Source organism: Pseudochaenichthys georgianus, chromosome 17 (assembly GCF_902827115.2).
Source record: "Pseudochaenichthys georgianus chromosome 17, fPseGeo1.2, whole genome shotgun sequence".
Classification (NCBI taxonomy): Eukaryota; Metazoa; Chordata; class Actinopteri; order Perciformes; family Channichthyidae; genus Pseudochaenichthys; species Pseudochaenichthys georgianus.
The window spans coordinates 14,160,727-14,178,089 of record NC_047519.1 but is presented as its reverse complement, the minus strand read 5'-3'; the positions used below and the strand labels follow the sequence as shown (position 1 = coordinate 14,178,089).

At 42.0% G+C, this 17,363-nt stretch overlaps 1 protein-coding gene across 2 annotated transcripts; it reads left to right on the top strand.

Moving 5' to 3' along the window:
* The first annotated feature begins 236 nt into the window (after positions 1 to 236).
* Positions 237 to 13,776, top strand: LOC117463024 (caspase-3-like). Of its 2 annotated transcripts, none has more exons than XM_034105440.2 (6): positions 237 to 387; positions 711 to 1,057; positions 1,176 to 1,201; positions 9,527 to 9,632; positions 9,713 to 10,259; positions 10,413 to 13,776. In XM_034105440.2, exons 1-6 carry the CDS (start codon positions 368 to 370, stop codon positions 10,558 to 10,560), a joined length of 1,194 nt encoding a protein of 397 aa, XP_033961331.1. In that variant the 5' UTR covers positions 237 to 367; the 3' UTR covers positions 10,561 to 13,776. The 2 variants fall into 2 exon arrangements, with proteins under 2 accessions (XP_033961331.1, XP_033961332.1); XM_034105441.2 differs by having other exon boundaries at positions 239 to 350.
* Positions 13,777 to 17,363: the final 3,587 nt, after the last annotated feature.

Below are 17,363 nucleotides of genomic sequence, written 5' to 3'. Positions count from 1 at the left end.
AATAATAACAATTTGTAAGTGACTAGAACCGTTTTCAGCCCTCGAAACACGAAATTAGCTTTGTTTTTAATACTTTGTTTTTTTGCTAAGGAAAGCCCCATGGGGCGGAGGATATAAAAGCATCACTAACTAACTGATCGGCTATTGTCACTACCTCTCTACCACGGCACACAGTGCTGATAATCTTCCACTAGATGGTGGGCTAGCACCACACACACATGCATGTCCATTGTCTGCACATCCTATTCTAGCCTGCTTACCTAGAAGACATGGGAAATATAAAGGATTTCCGAGTTTTGAAAACGAAAGCAGACCTAATACTGTTCTCACGGGCACGACGAAGAGACACGGTACAGTGCACTGAAACATGTTGTTCCTTTGTTCGATGTAGGTCGACTTTGATAAAATGGCTAACTTTAGCAACGGCACTTAATGCCATTATCGTAGGAAGTATGTCTAAAACGTAGCTGATGTAGCCTATAGCAGGTTAGCATGGATTCAATCTAGATAGTTAAACTACATTTGAAAGCGATATCGATTCATTTTGAAGGGTTTTGCTTTATATATACAGTCTATAGTTTTGCTGCTATTATTGTTGCTTTCAACTCATGAGTACATTAAAAATGATAAATTTTATTTTTGGTACCAGATTATGATAAAAAAAAATTGACCAATATATTTACTAAACGTGTTGTTTTTCTCCCTGTCAGATTCAGCATGGCAGCCAACGACATTTTGAGAAGTAATAAGACATCCATTCTGGAAACGTTGTGTGCAGACTACAGGCTAATCCTCAACAAAGCTGATCAGAAGAAGTTGATAACTCGACTTGAGTACACAAATTTGAAAAGCATCAACAAACTAGATGAAGAGGGCCACGTTGTGGAGTTGGTGGATAAGATCATGAACAAAGGAGAGGAGACCTGCTTAGCCTTCCTGAACCTCCTGCAAACTGATGAGGATATCCAGAATACTTACCCTGAGCTGAAGAACATACTGAAGAAGGAACACTGCCTCTTACCATACCCGGTTCAGGCTTGTTCAGTTGACAACACCGGTACGTTAACATGCATACAAATGACTAATACGCATGCCAAATGTGCGTTACTGTGAGGTTGACCATTTAAAATGTTACGTTTGTAAAGTGTCCTTTTGTTTCCCTCTTATTCCCACAGATAATCAGCCACAAAGGCGAAAGGAGGTGAGATAACCTAATATTGAAAAAGCACACTTAATGTTAAAATGCTTGCGTCAGGGTTTTTAGTTGGCCTTTGTAAAAAAAAAAAGACACAATTGACATACTTATTATTATCCTGTATTAACATCTACTCATAATAGCTTTGTCATACTGTTAAGGTAAGATTCAAACTAGTTAAGAATAGTAAAGGTAAAAAGTAAAGTTAAAATGGGACTAGATTCTTACATTTCTGACATGGTAATATTGTGTAAGTGTCATTTCCATGTTAATTACCGAATTTACATACATTTTTCTTTCTGTTCTATTATTTATCTTATAGTGCTGCATATAGATGTAAAAATCTTTCATAAGTGGATTCAAGCACCAACATGTTCTTGTTCGTCCCCATGGAGCAATTTATTAAACAAAAATACATTTGAAAAAAATGCGACCAATTTCCAAGATGACCGTGATTTCCATCCAAGTAAACAGTATTTTAACATTTTCACAACTCGATCAAATTCTGCGATTTTGGTTTTGAATTACAGCCAAATTCACTATTTAGAAAATTCTTCAGAGCTATTTTCAGTCCTTTTACATTACATTACATTGCATTTAGCTGACGCTTTTATCCAAAGCGACTTACAATAAGTACATTCGACCAGGAAGACACAACCTTGAAGAAAACAGAATCATATAAGTACATCAGGTTTCATAGAGCCAAGCATTTCAAGTGCTACTCAACTGGCTATAGATAAGCCAGTCCTTTATTAGTATATAAGTACTCTGTTAGCAGTTCTTTGTTAGTAATTCTATCGCTCGAGGTGGAGTCGAAAGAGATGAGTTTTCAGTCTGCGCCGGAAGGTGTGTAAGCTTTCTGCCGTCCTGATGTCAATGGGGAGCTCATTCCACCATTTTGGAGCCAGGGTAGCAAACCCACGTGTTTTTGCTGATGGGAACTTGGGTCCCCCTCACAGCGAGGGTGCAGCGAGTTGTTTGGCTGATGCAGAGCGTAGAGCACGCACTGGGGTGTACAGTGTAACCATGTCCTGGATGTAGGAAGGGCCAGATCCATTCGCAGCATGGTACGCAAGTACCAGTGTCTTGAAGTGAATTCTAGCAGTTACCGGAAGCCAGTGAAGGGAGCGGAGGAGCGGCGTGGTGTGGGAAAATTTAGGAAGGTTGAAGACCAGACAAGCCGCTGCATTCTGGATGAGCTGCAGAGGTCGGATGGCACATGCAGGTAGACCAGCCAGGAGGGAGTTGCAGTAGTCTAGGCGTGAGCTGACGAAAGCCTGGACCAGAACCTGCGTCGCTTTCTGGGTCAGCTGGGGACGTATCTTCCTGATGTTGTAAAGCGTGTATCTGCCGCAACGGGTTGTAGCAGCGATGTTTGCAGTGAAGGACAGGTTGTTATCTAGGATCACACCCAGATTCCTTGCAGTCTGGGTCGGGGAAACAACAGAGGTGCCGATGTTGATAGTCAGGTCAAGAGTGGGACAATCTTTTCCCGGAAGGAAAAGCAGTTCAGTCTTGTCAAGGTTGAGCTTGAGATGATGAGCGAACATCCACTGAGAGATGTCAGCTAAACAAGCAGAGATGCGTGCGACGACATGGGTCTCTGAGCGGGGAAAAGACAGAATTAATTGGGTGTCTTCAGCGTAGCAGTGGTATGAAAAACCATGCGGGCTAATGACAGATCCGAGCGAGTTTGTGTAGAGGGAGAAGAGGAGGGGACCAAGAACAGAGCCCTGAGGGACCCCTGTAGTTAATTGACAAGGGTCGGACTCGGACCCTCTCCAAGTTACCCTGTAGGTACGGTCTTTGAGGTATGCGGTGAGGAGGGAAAGTGCAGAGCCTGAAACTCCAAGTTCTTGGAGAGTGCGAAGGAGGATCTGATGGTTCACCGTGTCGAATGCAGCAGACAGGTCCAACAGGATGATGACAGAGGAGAGGGAGGCTGCTTTGGCAGTGTGCAGTTCCTCAGTGACAGCAATGAGGGCAGTTTCTGTGGAGTGACCTGCCTTGAAACCAGACTGGTGCAGATCCAGAAGGTTGTTCTGATGGAGATAACAGGAGAGTTGTTTAAAGACAGCGCGTTCAAGTGTTTTAGACAGGAACGGGAGGAGAGAGACAGGCCTGTAGTTTATAACATCAGACGGGTTGAGAGTGGGTTTCTTTAGGAGAGGGTTTACTCTTGCCTCCTTGAGACTGTTTGGAAAGTGACCAGAAGTTAGAGAAGTGTTGATGAAATGGGTGAGAAATGGTAGAATATCAGGAGCGATAGTCTGAAGGAGGTTTGAAGGGATAGGATCCAGAGGACAGGTGGTAGGGCGGGCAGAGGTAATGAGGGTAAGAACCTCACTTGGCGAGAGAGGGGAAAAGGAGGTGAGTGTGCGGGTGGAAGGAGGGTCTGGTGACCCATCGGTGAGTAAAGGTGAGTCAGAAAAAGAAGAGCGAATATCATCAAAAAAAAAATCAAAGTGGTTAACAAAGTCGCTTGACAGAAGTGAGGAGGGGGGAGGGGCTTTGAGAGGGTCCAAGAGGGTGGAGAAGATGGAAAATCGTTTTTTAGGATTGGAATAGGAAGATTGGATCTTATCTTGAAAGAAAGTGCTTTTTGCCTGAGAGATCGAAGCAGAGAAAGAGGAGAGGAGAGCCTGATAGGTTAGGAGTTTGTCGCGGTGTTTGGATTTCCACCGTTTCCGCTCTGCTGCCCTAAGGACGGTTCTATTAGCACGCAGTGCGTCATTTAGCCAGGGAGCAGGAGGGGACTGACGAGCCTGCCGAGATGTGAGAGGACAGAGAGAGTCCAGAGAGGATGGGAAAGTAGAGAGGAGAGTTTCTGCAGCAGAGTTTGGAGGCAGGAGTTGGAACGAGTCAGAGGAAGGGAGGGCTGAGAGCACCGATGAGGCAAAGGTAGAGGGGGAGAGGAGAGGGAACGGAGGTTACGGCGTGCAGGATGAGAAGAGATTAGTTTGTTATGTTTGGAAAGGGGTAGAGAGAATGAAATGAAGAAGTGATCGGAGGTGTGGAGCGGGTTTACAGAGGTTAGAAGTAGCGCAGTTCCTTGAGAATATGAGATCAAGGACATTGCCAGCTTTATGAGTTGGTGGGGACGGAGACAGTGAGAAAGCAAAGGCGGCTAACAGAGATGTTAGTTCGTCTATCTTCCCCGTCTGGAGGTTGAAGTCTCCGAGAAGTACAGCGGGAGGGCCAGATTCAGGGATGTGTGATAGGAGATTATCCAATTCCTCCAAGAAGTCCCCCAAGGCGCCTGGTGGACGGTAGAACAACAATGGTTAATATAGGATGGGTTACTGTGACGGCATGGAATTCAAAGGTGGAAGGAGTGAAGTTAGGTAGCTTGAAGAGGGAAAAGCTCCATTTGGGAGAGAGCAGGAGACCAGTGCCACCTCCTCTGCCAGTGGGTCTGGGTGTATGGGAGAAGGAATATGCTGTGGAGAGAGCTGCTGGGGTAGATGTGTTGAATGGAGTAATCCAAGTCTCAGTGAGAGCAAGGAAATCCAGGGTCTGCAGGGAGGCGTAGCCAGAGATGAAGTTAGCCTTAGGAACAGCTGACTGGCAGTTCCACAGGCCGCCTGAAACCTGATGTTGGATGTCAGTGGAGCACGTGGGATAGACGAAAGCAGGCCGGTTATAGCGATTAGGAGATACACGGGGCCAGTGATAATTGCGAGAAGACACATGAACAGGAATGGAGAAAATACACAGAATGTTACAATGTGGGACTTATTAGAAAGCATTTGAGAAACTAAACCACACTTATACTAATAAGAGTCTTCGATGTTAGCAGCATTAGCTTCCAACACTAAACACCATGATGTCACCAGTGTATCTCTACAGTACTACATTTCTACACCCCAAAATACCCCCACCGCATAAACTGCATTGCATATTGGCTACCCAGTTTTCTATTGGCAGATTATTTGGATGTTATGCAGTGTGCGAAAAAGTACACGTCCCACCGCCCGGGACGTGTTATTTACAATATCGGACAAGTAGATCTTTCAATTGACTTGTCCGGCGGACAAGTGACGTTTTTCGCCCCGATTTATTGACAAATTATTGATACATTCAGTTTACAAAAGGCAGAACTCATTCGCAAATTGTCCGTGTCCGCCATTGTTCGTTTAGAAGTGTTAGTTTCGGTTCTGCTTGTCGATTCCTAAGGAAATGCATCTCGCCGCTTTCTGTACAGTTAGACGGGGCGGGGCGGGAAGTGCAGCACAGTGGCAGGTTGGGAAGCAAAACTCGGTTCCGAGTAGGAACAAATAACAATTGTCCGGTACCGGGATTAATAAGAGTTGTGAGGACAGGAGGCGAGGCCGAGCCCGCGGACTGCAGCTCTCTCTATGCTCCGTATCAGCTGATCGCTGCACGGTGCAGCTCAGCGTCTCTCTCTCTCTCTCTCTCTCTCTCTCTCTCTCTCTCTCTCTCTCTCTCTCTCTCTCTCTCTCTCTCTCTCTCTCTCTCTTTCTACACACAGCGGATCCGCTGCCCGTTTAACAGCCTCATCTTTGTCAAATGTTCTTATGTTCTTTCTCTAACACATAATGAAGGTTATTAAGCGTTTTAGCTCCTGTGTTGTTAATATTGACCCATTTCCTTTATGAAGCAGCCTCCCTGTCTGTGTCCTCGCGCTGTCCTCACATCCCCGGACCCCCAGACTCGGAGGAGGAGGGATGTCAGTATTGTTTATGAAGCAGGGTATAGAAAGTACATTATTGAGATGAAAATACTATTTATTTACTTTTACAAACAGTGAGCAGCTGGGCAGCTGCTGCTGTGTGTTGCAGGACATGTGTAAGCGTGCAAGCGTCTTTGAGCTGTAGAAAAGCGCTAGGCCTATACTGTAGGCTATACATATAATGTATTATTATTATTATTATTAGGTTATGTCCTATGTGTTGGACATGTGTGGTTGGACTGTGTCTCCCAGCAGGCTGCAGTGTAGCATCAGAGGACACTGGGCCAATCGTACATTCTCAAACTGCACCACTTAGAACTAACTAAACAATGCAGAGATTATTTTTATATAATTGTATTCAATAACCGTAAGAAATTAAACAGTATGAAGTGATTTGTAAATGGGAATACAGATTTGACTTAACGTTTTCATAAATATATTTTTCTCCCAGTTTGACTTATTTTGACCCTCTCAAAGAACCGGAATAGAGAACCGAAAATAACCGGAATCGAAAAGCAGAACCGGAATCGTTAAAATCCAAACGATACCCAACCCTATGTGTGATGCAGTAAAATCTTACCGCTCACTTACGTTAGCGGTGTCGTAAAAACCGTGGGAAAATGTAAAATACGATGGTGAAGAAGAAGATTCCAGTGACCCCAATTTTTGTCCATTCTGGACAAGTGAAAAATGTATTCGGACAAGTACATTGCCAAACTCACTTGTCCATGGACAAGTACTCTCTAAAAACTTTTTCTCACACTGTTATGGTTTAGACAACTTCTGAGTCATTCCTGACCTCTGAATTTTGTTTCTATGTTGTTATTAAATTGTATGATTCGACGTGAAAAGTGATTTTATGGCCAAAAAATTACATTTCCAAGCCATCATTGGTGACTGTCAAGTCCTTCAGGTTTTTGGCCTGTTTCAGTGATTTAGCCTGACTTGATAGGCTAGAGGGCAACAGAGGACGCTTTGGACAACTCAAATTTGTTCTTTTTGTCTTTATTTAATGAAGACAGCTCCAAGAATTCATCAGGTTGAAAACCTTCAAACACAAAGTACAAACAAAAGTTAGCTCACATGCTACACAACTTACAAACATTTTGCAGGTCTCACTGCATTCTCAATAATAACAATAATAGCACCACAAACTACGTTTTAATTAAAAAGGATAAATTGTTACTTTAAAACCACATCATTAACTTAAATGAATTAATCAGTGTTTATCTCCACTTGGAAACAAGCACCAGAGAAAACCTCATCTGACCACCTGCGCCGTCTAAATTACACAGAAATCACTGGAGCACAGGCAGACCGCGCTGCGTAAAAACACAGCTGATTGCGCAACAGCACTCTCGCAAAGTGCGACAACAGATCAAGTAAATAAACAGAATACACATACCAACGGCGTCTCCGGAGCCTCACACACACTGTCGCCTGGTTCTCTCTCCGTGGCTTTGAGAACAAGAGACCGGCCATCACAAACTACACCCCTTTTTGTAGCCGTGTTGCCGGAAGCGGCATTCATATCTTTCCTCCTACAGCTCGCTTCTGAAAAGTAGCCCACGCTATCAAAATAAACAAATACCCTCTCCTGGTATTGAACAATACTATAATAATAATAATACTCTAAATGAAAACACATAATTATTTATTAGTCCGTTTTTTCACAGACATCATACATTGACTTTCGTCTCGACAGTGACCATCTTGAAAATTGCCGCCATCTTTTGAGCGGGAGGATTTTTGAGTAGCAAGTGGGCTTTTTCAAAAGAGTAAACTCAAAGGAGTTTGTTTGTTTTGAGTACTTGTATCCACTTTTGGACTATTTATTAAAATGTAATTATCTGCAGCACTATTTAGCCATTATATCCACATAGCTATTATTATTCATCAAAAACCTTAATGTGTAAATATATTTACAGTGGGGCAAAAAAGGATTTAGTCAGCCACCAATTGTGCAAGTTCTCCCACTTAAAAACAGGAGAGAGGCCTGTAATTTTCATCCTAGGTATAGCTCAACTATGAGAGACAAAATGAGAAAAAGAAAAAATCCAGAAAATCACATTGTCTGATTTTTAAAGAATTTATTTGCAAATTATGGTGGAAAATAAGTATTTGGTCAATAACAAAAGTTCATCTCAATACTTTGTTATATACCCTTTGTTGGCAATGACAGAGGTCAAACGTTTTCTGTAAGTCTTCACAAGGTTTTCACACACTGTTGCTGGTATTTTGGCCCATTCCTCCATGCAGATCTCCTCTAGAGCAGTGATGTTTTAGGGCTGTCGCTGGGCAACACGGACTTTCAACTCCCTCTAAAGATTTTCTATGGGGTTGAGATCTGGAGACTGGCTAGGCCACTCCAGGACCTTGAAATGCTTCTTACGAAGCCACTCCTTCGTTGCCCGGGCGGTGTGTTTGGGATCATTGTCATGCTGAAAGACCCAGCCACGTTTCATCTTCAATGCCCTTGCTGATGGAAGGACGTTGTCACACAAAATCTCACGATACATGGCCCCATTCATTCTTTCCTTTACACGGATCAGTCGTCCTGGTCCCTTTGCAGAAAAACAGCCCCAAAGCATGATGTTTCCACCCCCATGTTTCACAGTAGGTATGGTGTTCTTTGGATGCAACTCAGCATTCTTTCTCCTCCAAACACGTCTAGTTGAGTTTTTACCAAAAAGTTCTATTTTGGTTTCATCTGACCATATGACATTCTCCCAATCCTCTTCTGGATCATCTAAATGCTCTCTAGCAAACTTCAGACGGGCCTGGACATGTACTGGCTTAAGCAGGGGGACACGTCTGGCACTGCAGGATTTGAGTCCCTGGCGGCGTAGTGTGTTACTGATGGTAGCCTTTGTTACTTTGGTCCCAGCTCTCTGCAGGTCATTGACTAGGTCCCCCCGTGTGGTTCTGGGATTTTTGCTCACCGTTCTTGTGATCATTTTGACCCCACGGGGTGAGATCTTGCGTGGAGCCCCAGATCGAGGGAGATTATCAGTGGTCTTGTATGTCTTCCATTTTCTAATAATTGCTCCCACAGTTAATTTCTTCACACCAAGCTGCTTACCTATTGCAGATTCAGTCTTCCCAGCCTGGTGCAGGTCTACAATTTTGTTTCTGGTGTCCTTTGACAGCTCTTTGGTCTTGGCCATAGTGGAGTTTGGAGTGTGACTGTTTGAGGTTGTGGACAGGTGTCTTTTATACTGATAACGAGTTCAAACAAGTGCCATTAATACAGTTAACGAGTGGAGGACAGAGGAGGCTCTTAAAGAATAAGTTACAGGTCTGTGAGAGCCAGAAATCTTGTTTGTTACGTGCCTGCCTGGCACGTAACAAACAAGATTTCCAAATACTTATTTTACCGAGGAATTTACCAATTAATTCATTAAAAATCCTACAATGTGATTTCCTGGATTCTTTCCCCCCATTCTGTCTCTCATAGTTGAAGTGTACCTAGGATGAAAATTACAAGCCCCTCTCATCTTTTTAAGTGGGAGACCTTGCACAATTGGTGGCTGACTAAATACTTTTTTGCCCCACTGTACATACATAGCCCAGCCCTAATCCATTCCAGTTAGTTTCATCATTTTGTGTTTGTGTGAAATTGTTTCTGTTGTTTTCAGGACGGGCAGTATGAGTTGAACAGCCAGCCCACCGGCCTCTGCCTGATCATAAACAACGTACATTTCAGGGATGGTGGAGTGAGACATGGAACCGATAAAGATGCTGGTATGTTACAGAGTAGACAGATTTACGTTATCATCCCGGTTTTGCTTGTTGAAGCCTAACTAGGTTTTATTTCACTGCAGAAAGCTTGGCAGAGGTGTTCAGCTGGCTGAGGTTCAGAGTGCTGATGTGTAAAGACCAAACCAAGGACCAGATGGAGCGAGTGCTGGTATGCTTTGCTTCTCAGTGCAACTTCTCTCAGCTGCAGGAGTTCAATGTCAAGGAGTGGACTTGCAGTGGATTCACCGATCTTCAAGAGGCTCCTCGGCATGGCGATGCCTTCATCTGCTGTGTTCTGAGTCACGGAAACAAGGGTGTCGTATTGGGGATTGATGGGCAGCCCCTCCCTATCAAACAAATAACGACAACCTTCATGGCAACTCCTCAATCTCCCCTCACTGCCAAGCCCAAAGTGTTCCTGATCCAGGCCTGCCAGGGACAGCAGATACATTCTGGGGTGTTATTAAAAGGTCTGCAGGCTGATGACTCTCACTCGACATCCATCCCTCAGGAAGCAGATTTTCTAGTTCATAATGCCACTGTTGAAGATTATTATGCTATACGAAGCAAAACGGAGGGGAGCTGGTTCATCCAATCTGTCTGTAACCAGCTAAAAGTAGGCTGTCTGAGGTAAATCTCAAACTCAACATTAATTATATAGTTATTGAAATATCCCATTGTAGATCTAAATCTGATGATAAGATAGTTACCATGTATATATTTTACACTATGTGACCATTATGTGATAGTAACATGTTCTTCTACACCTCATATTTTTTTTAGGAACGAAGAACTTGAAGTTATCCTCCGTCGGGTGAACAATGAAGTAGCCGGGAAAGAGGGCGGTGCGATGCCTAGTGCAGTAAAGCAGATGCCCATAATTAGGCACACCCTGAGGAAGGGTCTTGTGTTGACTCCAAATCGCAACTGAAGCTTCATCGCCAAAAATAATGCAAACACACTATACACAATGAATGAATGACAACTTTATTACAGACTCAGGGTCCAGATAAAAGACAATACATTACATAGATAAAATACTATGTGGTTTTTCTCCGGAAGTTTTTCCTTGTACGATGTGAGGGTCTAGGATAGAGGGTGTCGTTTTTTTTCTCATACTGATATTCTGAACAATCTGCTATTGTATTAGCTGTAAAGTGTCTCTACTGTACGCTATTTTTATTATATGTACAGCACTTTGGCTCAACCAAAAATCGTTTATAAATGTATATAAATATAAATAAAACTTGATTTGATTTGATATACCAATGTCTCCACAGCTGCGATTTGTAGCGTGTAGTACTAAACCTTATGTTCGATAAGGCCAAGAGGATTTCATTATCAGTCATTAAGCCGGCAAATACATTTAATTTATACATAAGATTTCTTAAAACAGCTTGTAGAGTATTGACTCCTGCAGCCACAAACATTTCACTTGCACTAGACCATCGAGGTCTCTTCAGCAATATTCTCATGGCATCATTATAAGCTACTTGAAGTTTCCGTAAACTTGCTTTTCTGTAGTTTGACCACAAATGTGCCGTATAGAGCGGTGTGCAATATGCTCTGAACAGAGACATCTTCACTCCTTCTGTACATGCACCAAACTTACGTAGGAGAATGTTTGCTTGTGCATACATCATGCGGCATTGCCTATAAATGTCTTCATTTGTCATTTGTTCTGTAATAAAGTGTCCAAGATATTTTAACTTATTACAGACACTAAGATTAATATCAGACAATTTAAAATCAGGAAATTTAATACATTTATCCTCTTTGGTTCTAAAGATCATGACAGCACTCTTACTGGCGTTGTATTTGATGTCATGTTCCACACCATACACAATGTCTTAGTGTGGCGTTTTCTTAAAATGCATTCTATCTTTTTTATTATTCTTAATCTCTATTTTTCTAATGATCACTTTGATTTGTATTTTATATTGTCCCAGATTTTGGTTGCAGAATAAATCAGTTTTTATACCCAAAGAATGATGATCACTGGTCGGTCCATGTTTTGGTAACGGGGGTGCACATAAGATTTCTCAAGTTATTATTTTTCACTGGAACTTTCTACAAACAGAATCCCTGGTGACATTTGCACACCTAAAAAACAGGATAATAATGAGAAACTATATTTTTACTCCATCCTCAACACAAGTATCCATAAATCTGAAAGTGTTCATAAAGTACCTTTAAAACAAAAATCTATTTACTATTATGTCTTAGGTAAATAAATTCAAACATGACCAGTAGCCTACAACATTAGTACATTTATATGAAAACCGTTAAGTAACTGAGTGATGAGGTGAAAATCAATTAATCCTTAAATCAATTACCATTATTTTTAAAGTTTCCTGGACACATGGAGGATTTTAGAACGGATTCAACCAACACATGGATGAATAAATAGGATTTCTGTGCAGGGGCGTTTTTTCTCCAAAATAAACGTTTTTAATATTACGATCTACTGTATTGGCTTTACTGGTGCGATAGGCAGAATGCAGTCAGACCCCTTTCAGCGGTACACCGCCACTGGCTGGCTAAAGCGTGCATGGAAAACAATAACACCTGTGAGTCTAAAAATCACAAAAAACCATAGACTGTATAAATGGACGTAGGGTCTGTGATGTCACCCATATAATAGGATTCTGCAGAGTTGCTGAGAAGCCTAAAGTAGGCGTGTCGGCCACTAACGTCTCAACAGTGACGTCAGAGTCCAACTCCCGCCTGCTCGTGGCGAAGTCACGCCCATCTACTTCCGGTCCATGGGACCTTATTTCGGAAAAATTATGTATTGAAGTCTGTAGAGGCTTCTCAATACTCAAATTTCCCCTCCTCGACTCCCCTCCTCGATACTTAGACCCGCCCACAGGAGATGCGAGCGGAGGACCGAGGAGGGGAACCGAGGAGAGAGGAGGGGAAGCAGCAGACGTTTAAAGAAATGAGAACTCCTCTCCTCTGAGCGGTCATATTAAAGCGACGTCCGTTCATTATTACTAAAGCAGAGGCTACTCAGTATTGGCATATCCAGCAATGCAGTGGGTGGTTTGTGAACTACCTCTCTGAAAGGTCCCAATGTGTTCATTTCGATGGGCTGTCTTCTGAATGGTTAAACATTTCTAATGGTGTACCACAAGGTTCTGTTTTAGGACCACTTTTATTCTCCATATATATTAACAGTGTAGGTGAAAATGTGGATGAAGCTACTTTACATTTGTATGTGGATGATACTGTGATGTATTGTGCAGGTCCCTCCATTAAAGAGGCTGTTGTTAAATTACAAGCTGTTTTTAACACTATTCAGACTCAGCTCTCTGAATTAAAGCTTCTTTTAAATGTGGATAAAACCAAGGTAATGCTCTTTTCAAAAGCTAAAAAGACACCAGAGCCTGTTTTAGATATTGTAACTACGCAAGGAACAAAACTTGAAGTTGTTGCCTGTTACAAATACCTTGGTATCTGGCTTGATGATTGTCTCTCTTTTAAACTTCATGTCAATAACCTGCTTAAAAGGGTTAGGGGGTTAGGCTAGGTTTCTTTTTCAGAAATAAGTCCTGTTTCTCGCTTGAGGCCAGGAAAAGGCTAGTCACTGTGACCTTTTTACCTGTGCTGGACTATGGTGATCTGGTCTATATGAATGCACCTGCCAATTACCTGAGCAAATTGGATGCTGCGTATCACAGTGCTCTGAGATTTGTCACAAATTGTAAAGCGCTTACACATCACTGTACACTGTATACCAAGGCAGGTTTACCATCACTCTCTGTATGGAGGCTCAGTCATTGGTACACGTTTATCTATAAAGCTTTGTTGGGTAAACTCCCGTATTATATCTGCTCTCTGATAACACAGAGAGTTGCAAGCAGCTATTGTCTGAGGTCACAATTGTAGTCTTGTTAGATGTGCCAAGAGCAAGGACTGTCTTAGGTAAGACAGCTTTTATGTGCGCAGCTCCACTTGCTTGGAACAATCTTCAGCAAGAATTGAAACTGAGCAATCTCATTCCTCTGCATGTTTTTAAAGCTAGGGTAAATGAAATGCTTGCTGACACAATGGGCACTTGTAAATGTCTATAACTATGTATCCTGTAAATATAATGTATAATATCCTTTATTGTTTTATGTTTCATGTGGAACCTATATGCTGCAGGTCTCCCTTGAAAAAGAGATCTATGATCTCAATGGGACCAATCTGGATAAATAAAGGTTTGAATTGAAATGAAATTACGTGGCAACAGCTGCATCAGCTGTCGAGTGTTTTGTCATATTTTATAATCTCTGTTAGATCAGCTGAACATTGTTCCCCCACATATGTACTTTTAATTCATTGAGAGTGCGGTATAATGAGACAATAACAGGCTACAGATGCGGACACACACACACAAATATATTTATATAAATATATGCAATTTAAAGTATGAGAGCACTCTCATAATAACGTAACACAATCAGAGACTGGATATATCCCCCCCTCTCTCTGGTCGCTGAAATGGGGAATTGAAATTACGGGCCAAAAGTTGTATTTGCATAAATAATAAGCAGGTATTACCAATGCTTACTATTTATTTGATACCAATTTGGTAATACAATTAATAAAAACAACAAGGTTTGGGTTAGTTCTTCAGATATGACTGTGACGTTAACGTGTAAGCTCAATAATGAACTCCAGCTCAACAAACCATATTGTAATATCTAAGTAATCACCTTGAAATATGACATTAATAATTGTAACATACACACATCTTATTGCAAGGTTGATTTCACATAAACTAGGCCGCTATTCAACACTACTTTGACGTTAGCTTATGTACATACTCGAGCATAGCGAATTTAAATTAACCTTAGCGATGCACACAGTTACCTACATAATAAAATATCTCTCTAAGTTACAAGGATGACCTTAATTTACCAACCTCAAACAGAAGCCGTTTGTTCGGTTCTACAGTATTATCCCACTTAACGCTTAACACTTGTCTATTTCATTTTAACTTGGAGGCTACAATTAGCATCGTTAGCACAGATGTAGCTAGCTACCACTCGCTTACACGCTAACACACGCCTTAACATTCATTACTTAGCTGATTAAAATCATAAACACATAAAGTACTCAAATTTCACTTACCGCAAAACCGCATTCATGCACCGTCTGTTTTAAGCGCAGAGGGAGTCACAATTGTCCGATATAAGCATGAAGAACAAACAAACACGGCCGAGTTCAAGTTATGTCCCCCGGATGAACTGAGTAGGCATAGTCCCTGTAGCATCACGGAGCTGCTAGCAGAGAGACAAGAAGCCTACAGCAGCAGTCACTGGACAGAGCTGTCACTCACTGTGACCACGCCCTAATTTATGCATAACTTTAAGACTGAATATTAATTAAACAGATGAGTTGAGAACAAATTCACCCCCCAATCAATAGTCATGAAGGGGGAATCTAACTATACAGAGAATATGTTTTTTTGAACCACGATGTAAACATGTTTATTTCTGCTGTAAAGTTGGGCATTTTAATATGTCTATGGAAATTGCTCCCTTCTGCAGACTGCTCCTACTGGCCACTAGATGAACTGCAGTTTGAGGCACTTCCTTATTGGCCTCCCGGCTCTGCCCCAGAGTTTGCCTCTTGCAAAAAACGCAGGAAATTGTTGCAGTAATGCAGTGGTTCTCAAACTTTATCTGTCAGGCCCCCCCCATTGGAGAAAAAAAAAAAGTTGGGCCCCCCCAACACAAATAGTCACGTAAAGGGCCAAATTAACGTTTATTCAAATACATCAATATGAACGTGAGCATTCCTTTGCTAGAACAGTGATAATAAAACAATGCTCCATAAGTCTGTGTGTTCAACAAATAAATACATAATACAATTGTGCAATCCCTTTGCTACAACAATAAGCTATAATACTTTGCCACTTTGCAATCTGTGCAAAAAAATGAAAAGAAAGAAAATGCTGATATTTGGCAAAAAAGTGTCTTATCACAGCGTTAGTGGCTGCAATGAGCCTGTTTTGCACTGCACATTTCTTCAAAACGGGGTTGCAGGCTCAGTGGTGGCGCCAGAGATTTATTTTGGGAGTGCTGTGGGGTAGCTTGACGTTTCATATAGAGGGTGCTCAAACATTTAGGGTTTCCCATTAATGTACCGGTCGGTCGCTACAGTGGAATTTTCTACTGCAACACTCCCCACGCACATACACAGTGTATCCGCGACTGTTACAATGAAGGCTCGATAATCAGCTCACTGCATATACAGTAGGTGTAAGCAGGCCAGGGGTAAATGCCCCCCCGGGATTTTATTTTTTTTTTAAATATTGAAGTTAAAAGCATCAATCTGGTGCACTTTGAGAGCAAAATGAAGAGATCTATGGATACATCTCTCAACACCCATTTGAAACAGAACTGTAAAGAGATTTACTATTTCTTTATGGATATTTTACAAATCACTCCTCTTTTAAACGTTATTCTTTTTTTACTGTCATATAGTATTTCATACCTGTTTTTCATTTATTCTCTTATTTTTTTACAAGTATAATGATCATATAAACGTGTGCCTCGGAAATAATTGTTTACATTAATCGTGACCAAAACGTTTGAGACCCAGCCACTAGCTCGCTAGCACCAGAAGCTAACAACAACGATCTCCGGTACCGGTGCGCTCTCTCTCTCTCTCGCACACAAAATGGCTCGTTCCACACACACACAGAGCCGAGCTTGAATGAAACACAGAGACCGAGACGTACTTGTACTGTACTGTATCATATTATTGATTGATTATTGAGAAACACTGCAGTAATGTGAGGTTGCATTCACACCTAATAGTCCGTGTTCAGGTGCGCACCAGACGACAGTTTATTACAATGTTTCATTTTTCAGAAGGTTCGGTTTGTGTTCACACGGGCAAAACTCAAACGGACTATACACTTTAAACACAAGTCATGTGCACGGAAATGCTGTTCAACCATTGGTCAGACATTAAAGGGGTAACACCACAAATCCCTGCAATTTCTACCGCAGCCTCCGCCTTGGAGCATCGGCAGGTGACATGCTGCTGTTAATCTGGAGATCAACAGACTCTAGCGGCCCGCGCATATGATTATATAATCAAACAACGTCCGTTAAAAAACATTATAACACACATAATGAGACATTCTGCAGTAAGGAGGGGCGTTTCACCGACAGGTGGCTCTTACTTTTATGTATAGTTGACGGAGAATTTTCACTTTACACGACACAGTTCAACACTGTTCTGCTTCACTCTTTAACTAAACAACCGCGGATGTCTTGAAAGACTCTTTCGCTAAAGATTTTGAAGACATCCGCGTTCTTGTGACTCGTAAATACTAGGTTTCTTATCATTTGGTGCGGACTGCGTTCACACCAGAGATGAACCGCTCCAGAGTTCACTTGCAAGCGGTCCGAGACCACCTCTTTTAGGCGGACCAGCGTCCTGTTGTTTAGTTCACTTCAGAGGTCTCGGGCTGCGTTCACATCAACCCAAACGAACCGCACCAAGCGGCTAAACGCACCAGGGTTCGATTCAACTGGACTATATGTGTATAAGGCTGAACAAAAAATACTGAAACAAAGAACTGTAAATCAAGTTTCTGAATTAAATACCTGTAGCCTACATAAACAAATACCAAAATACTATATTTTATGTTTATTTTATCCCGCGTTTATTGTGCCCTTTTCATAAAATAACTGGCCCCAGCCTGGCCCCCCCAGTCAAATTGGTCTA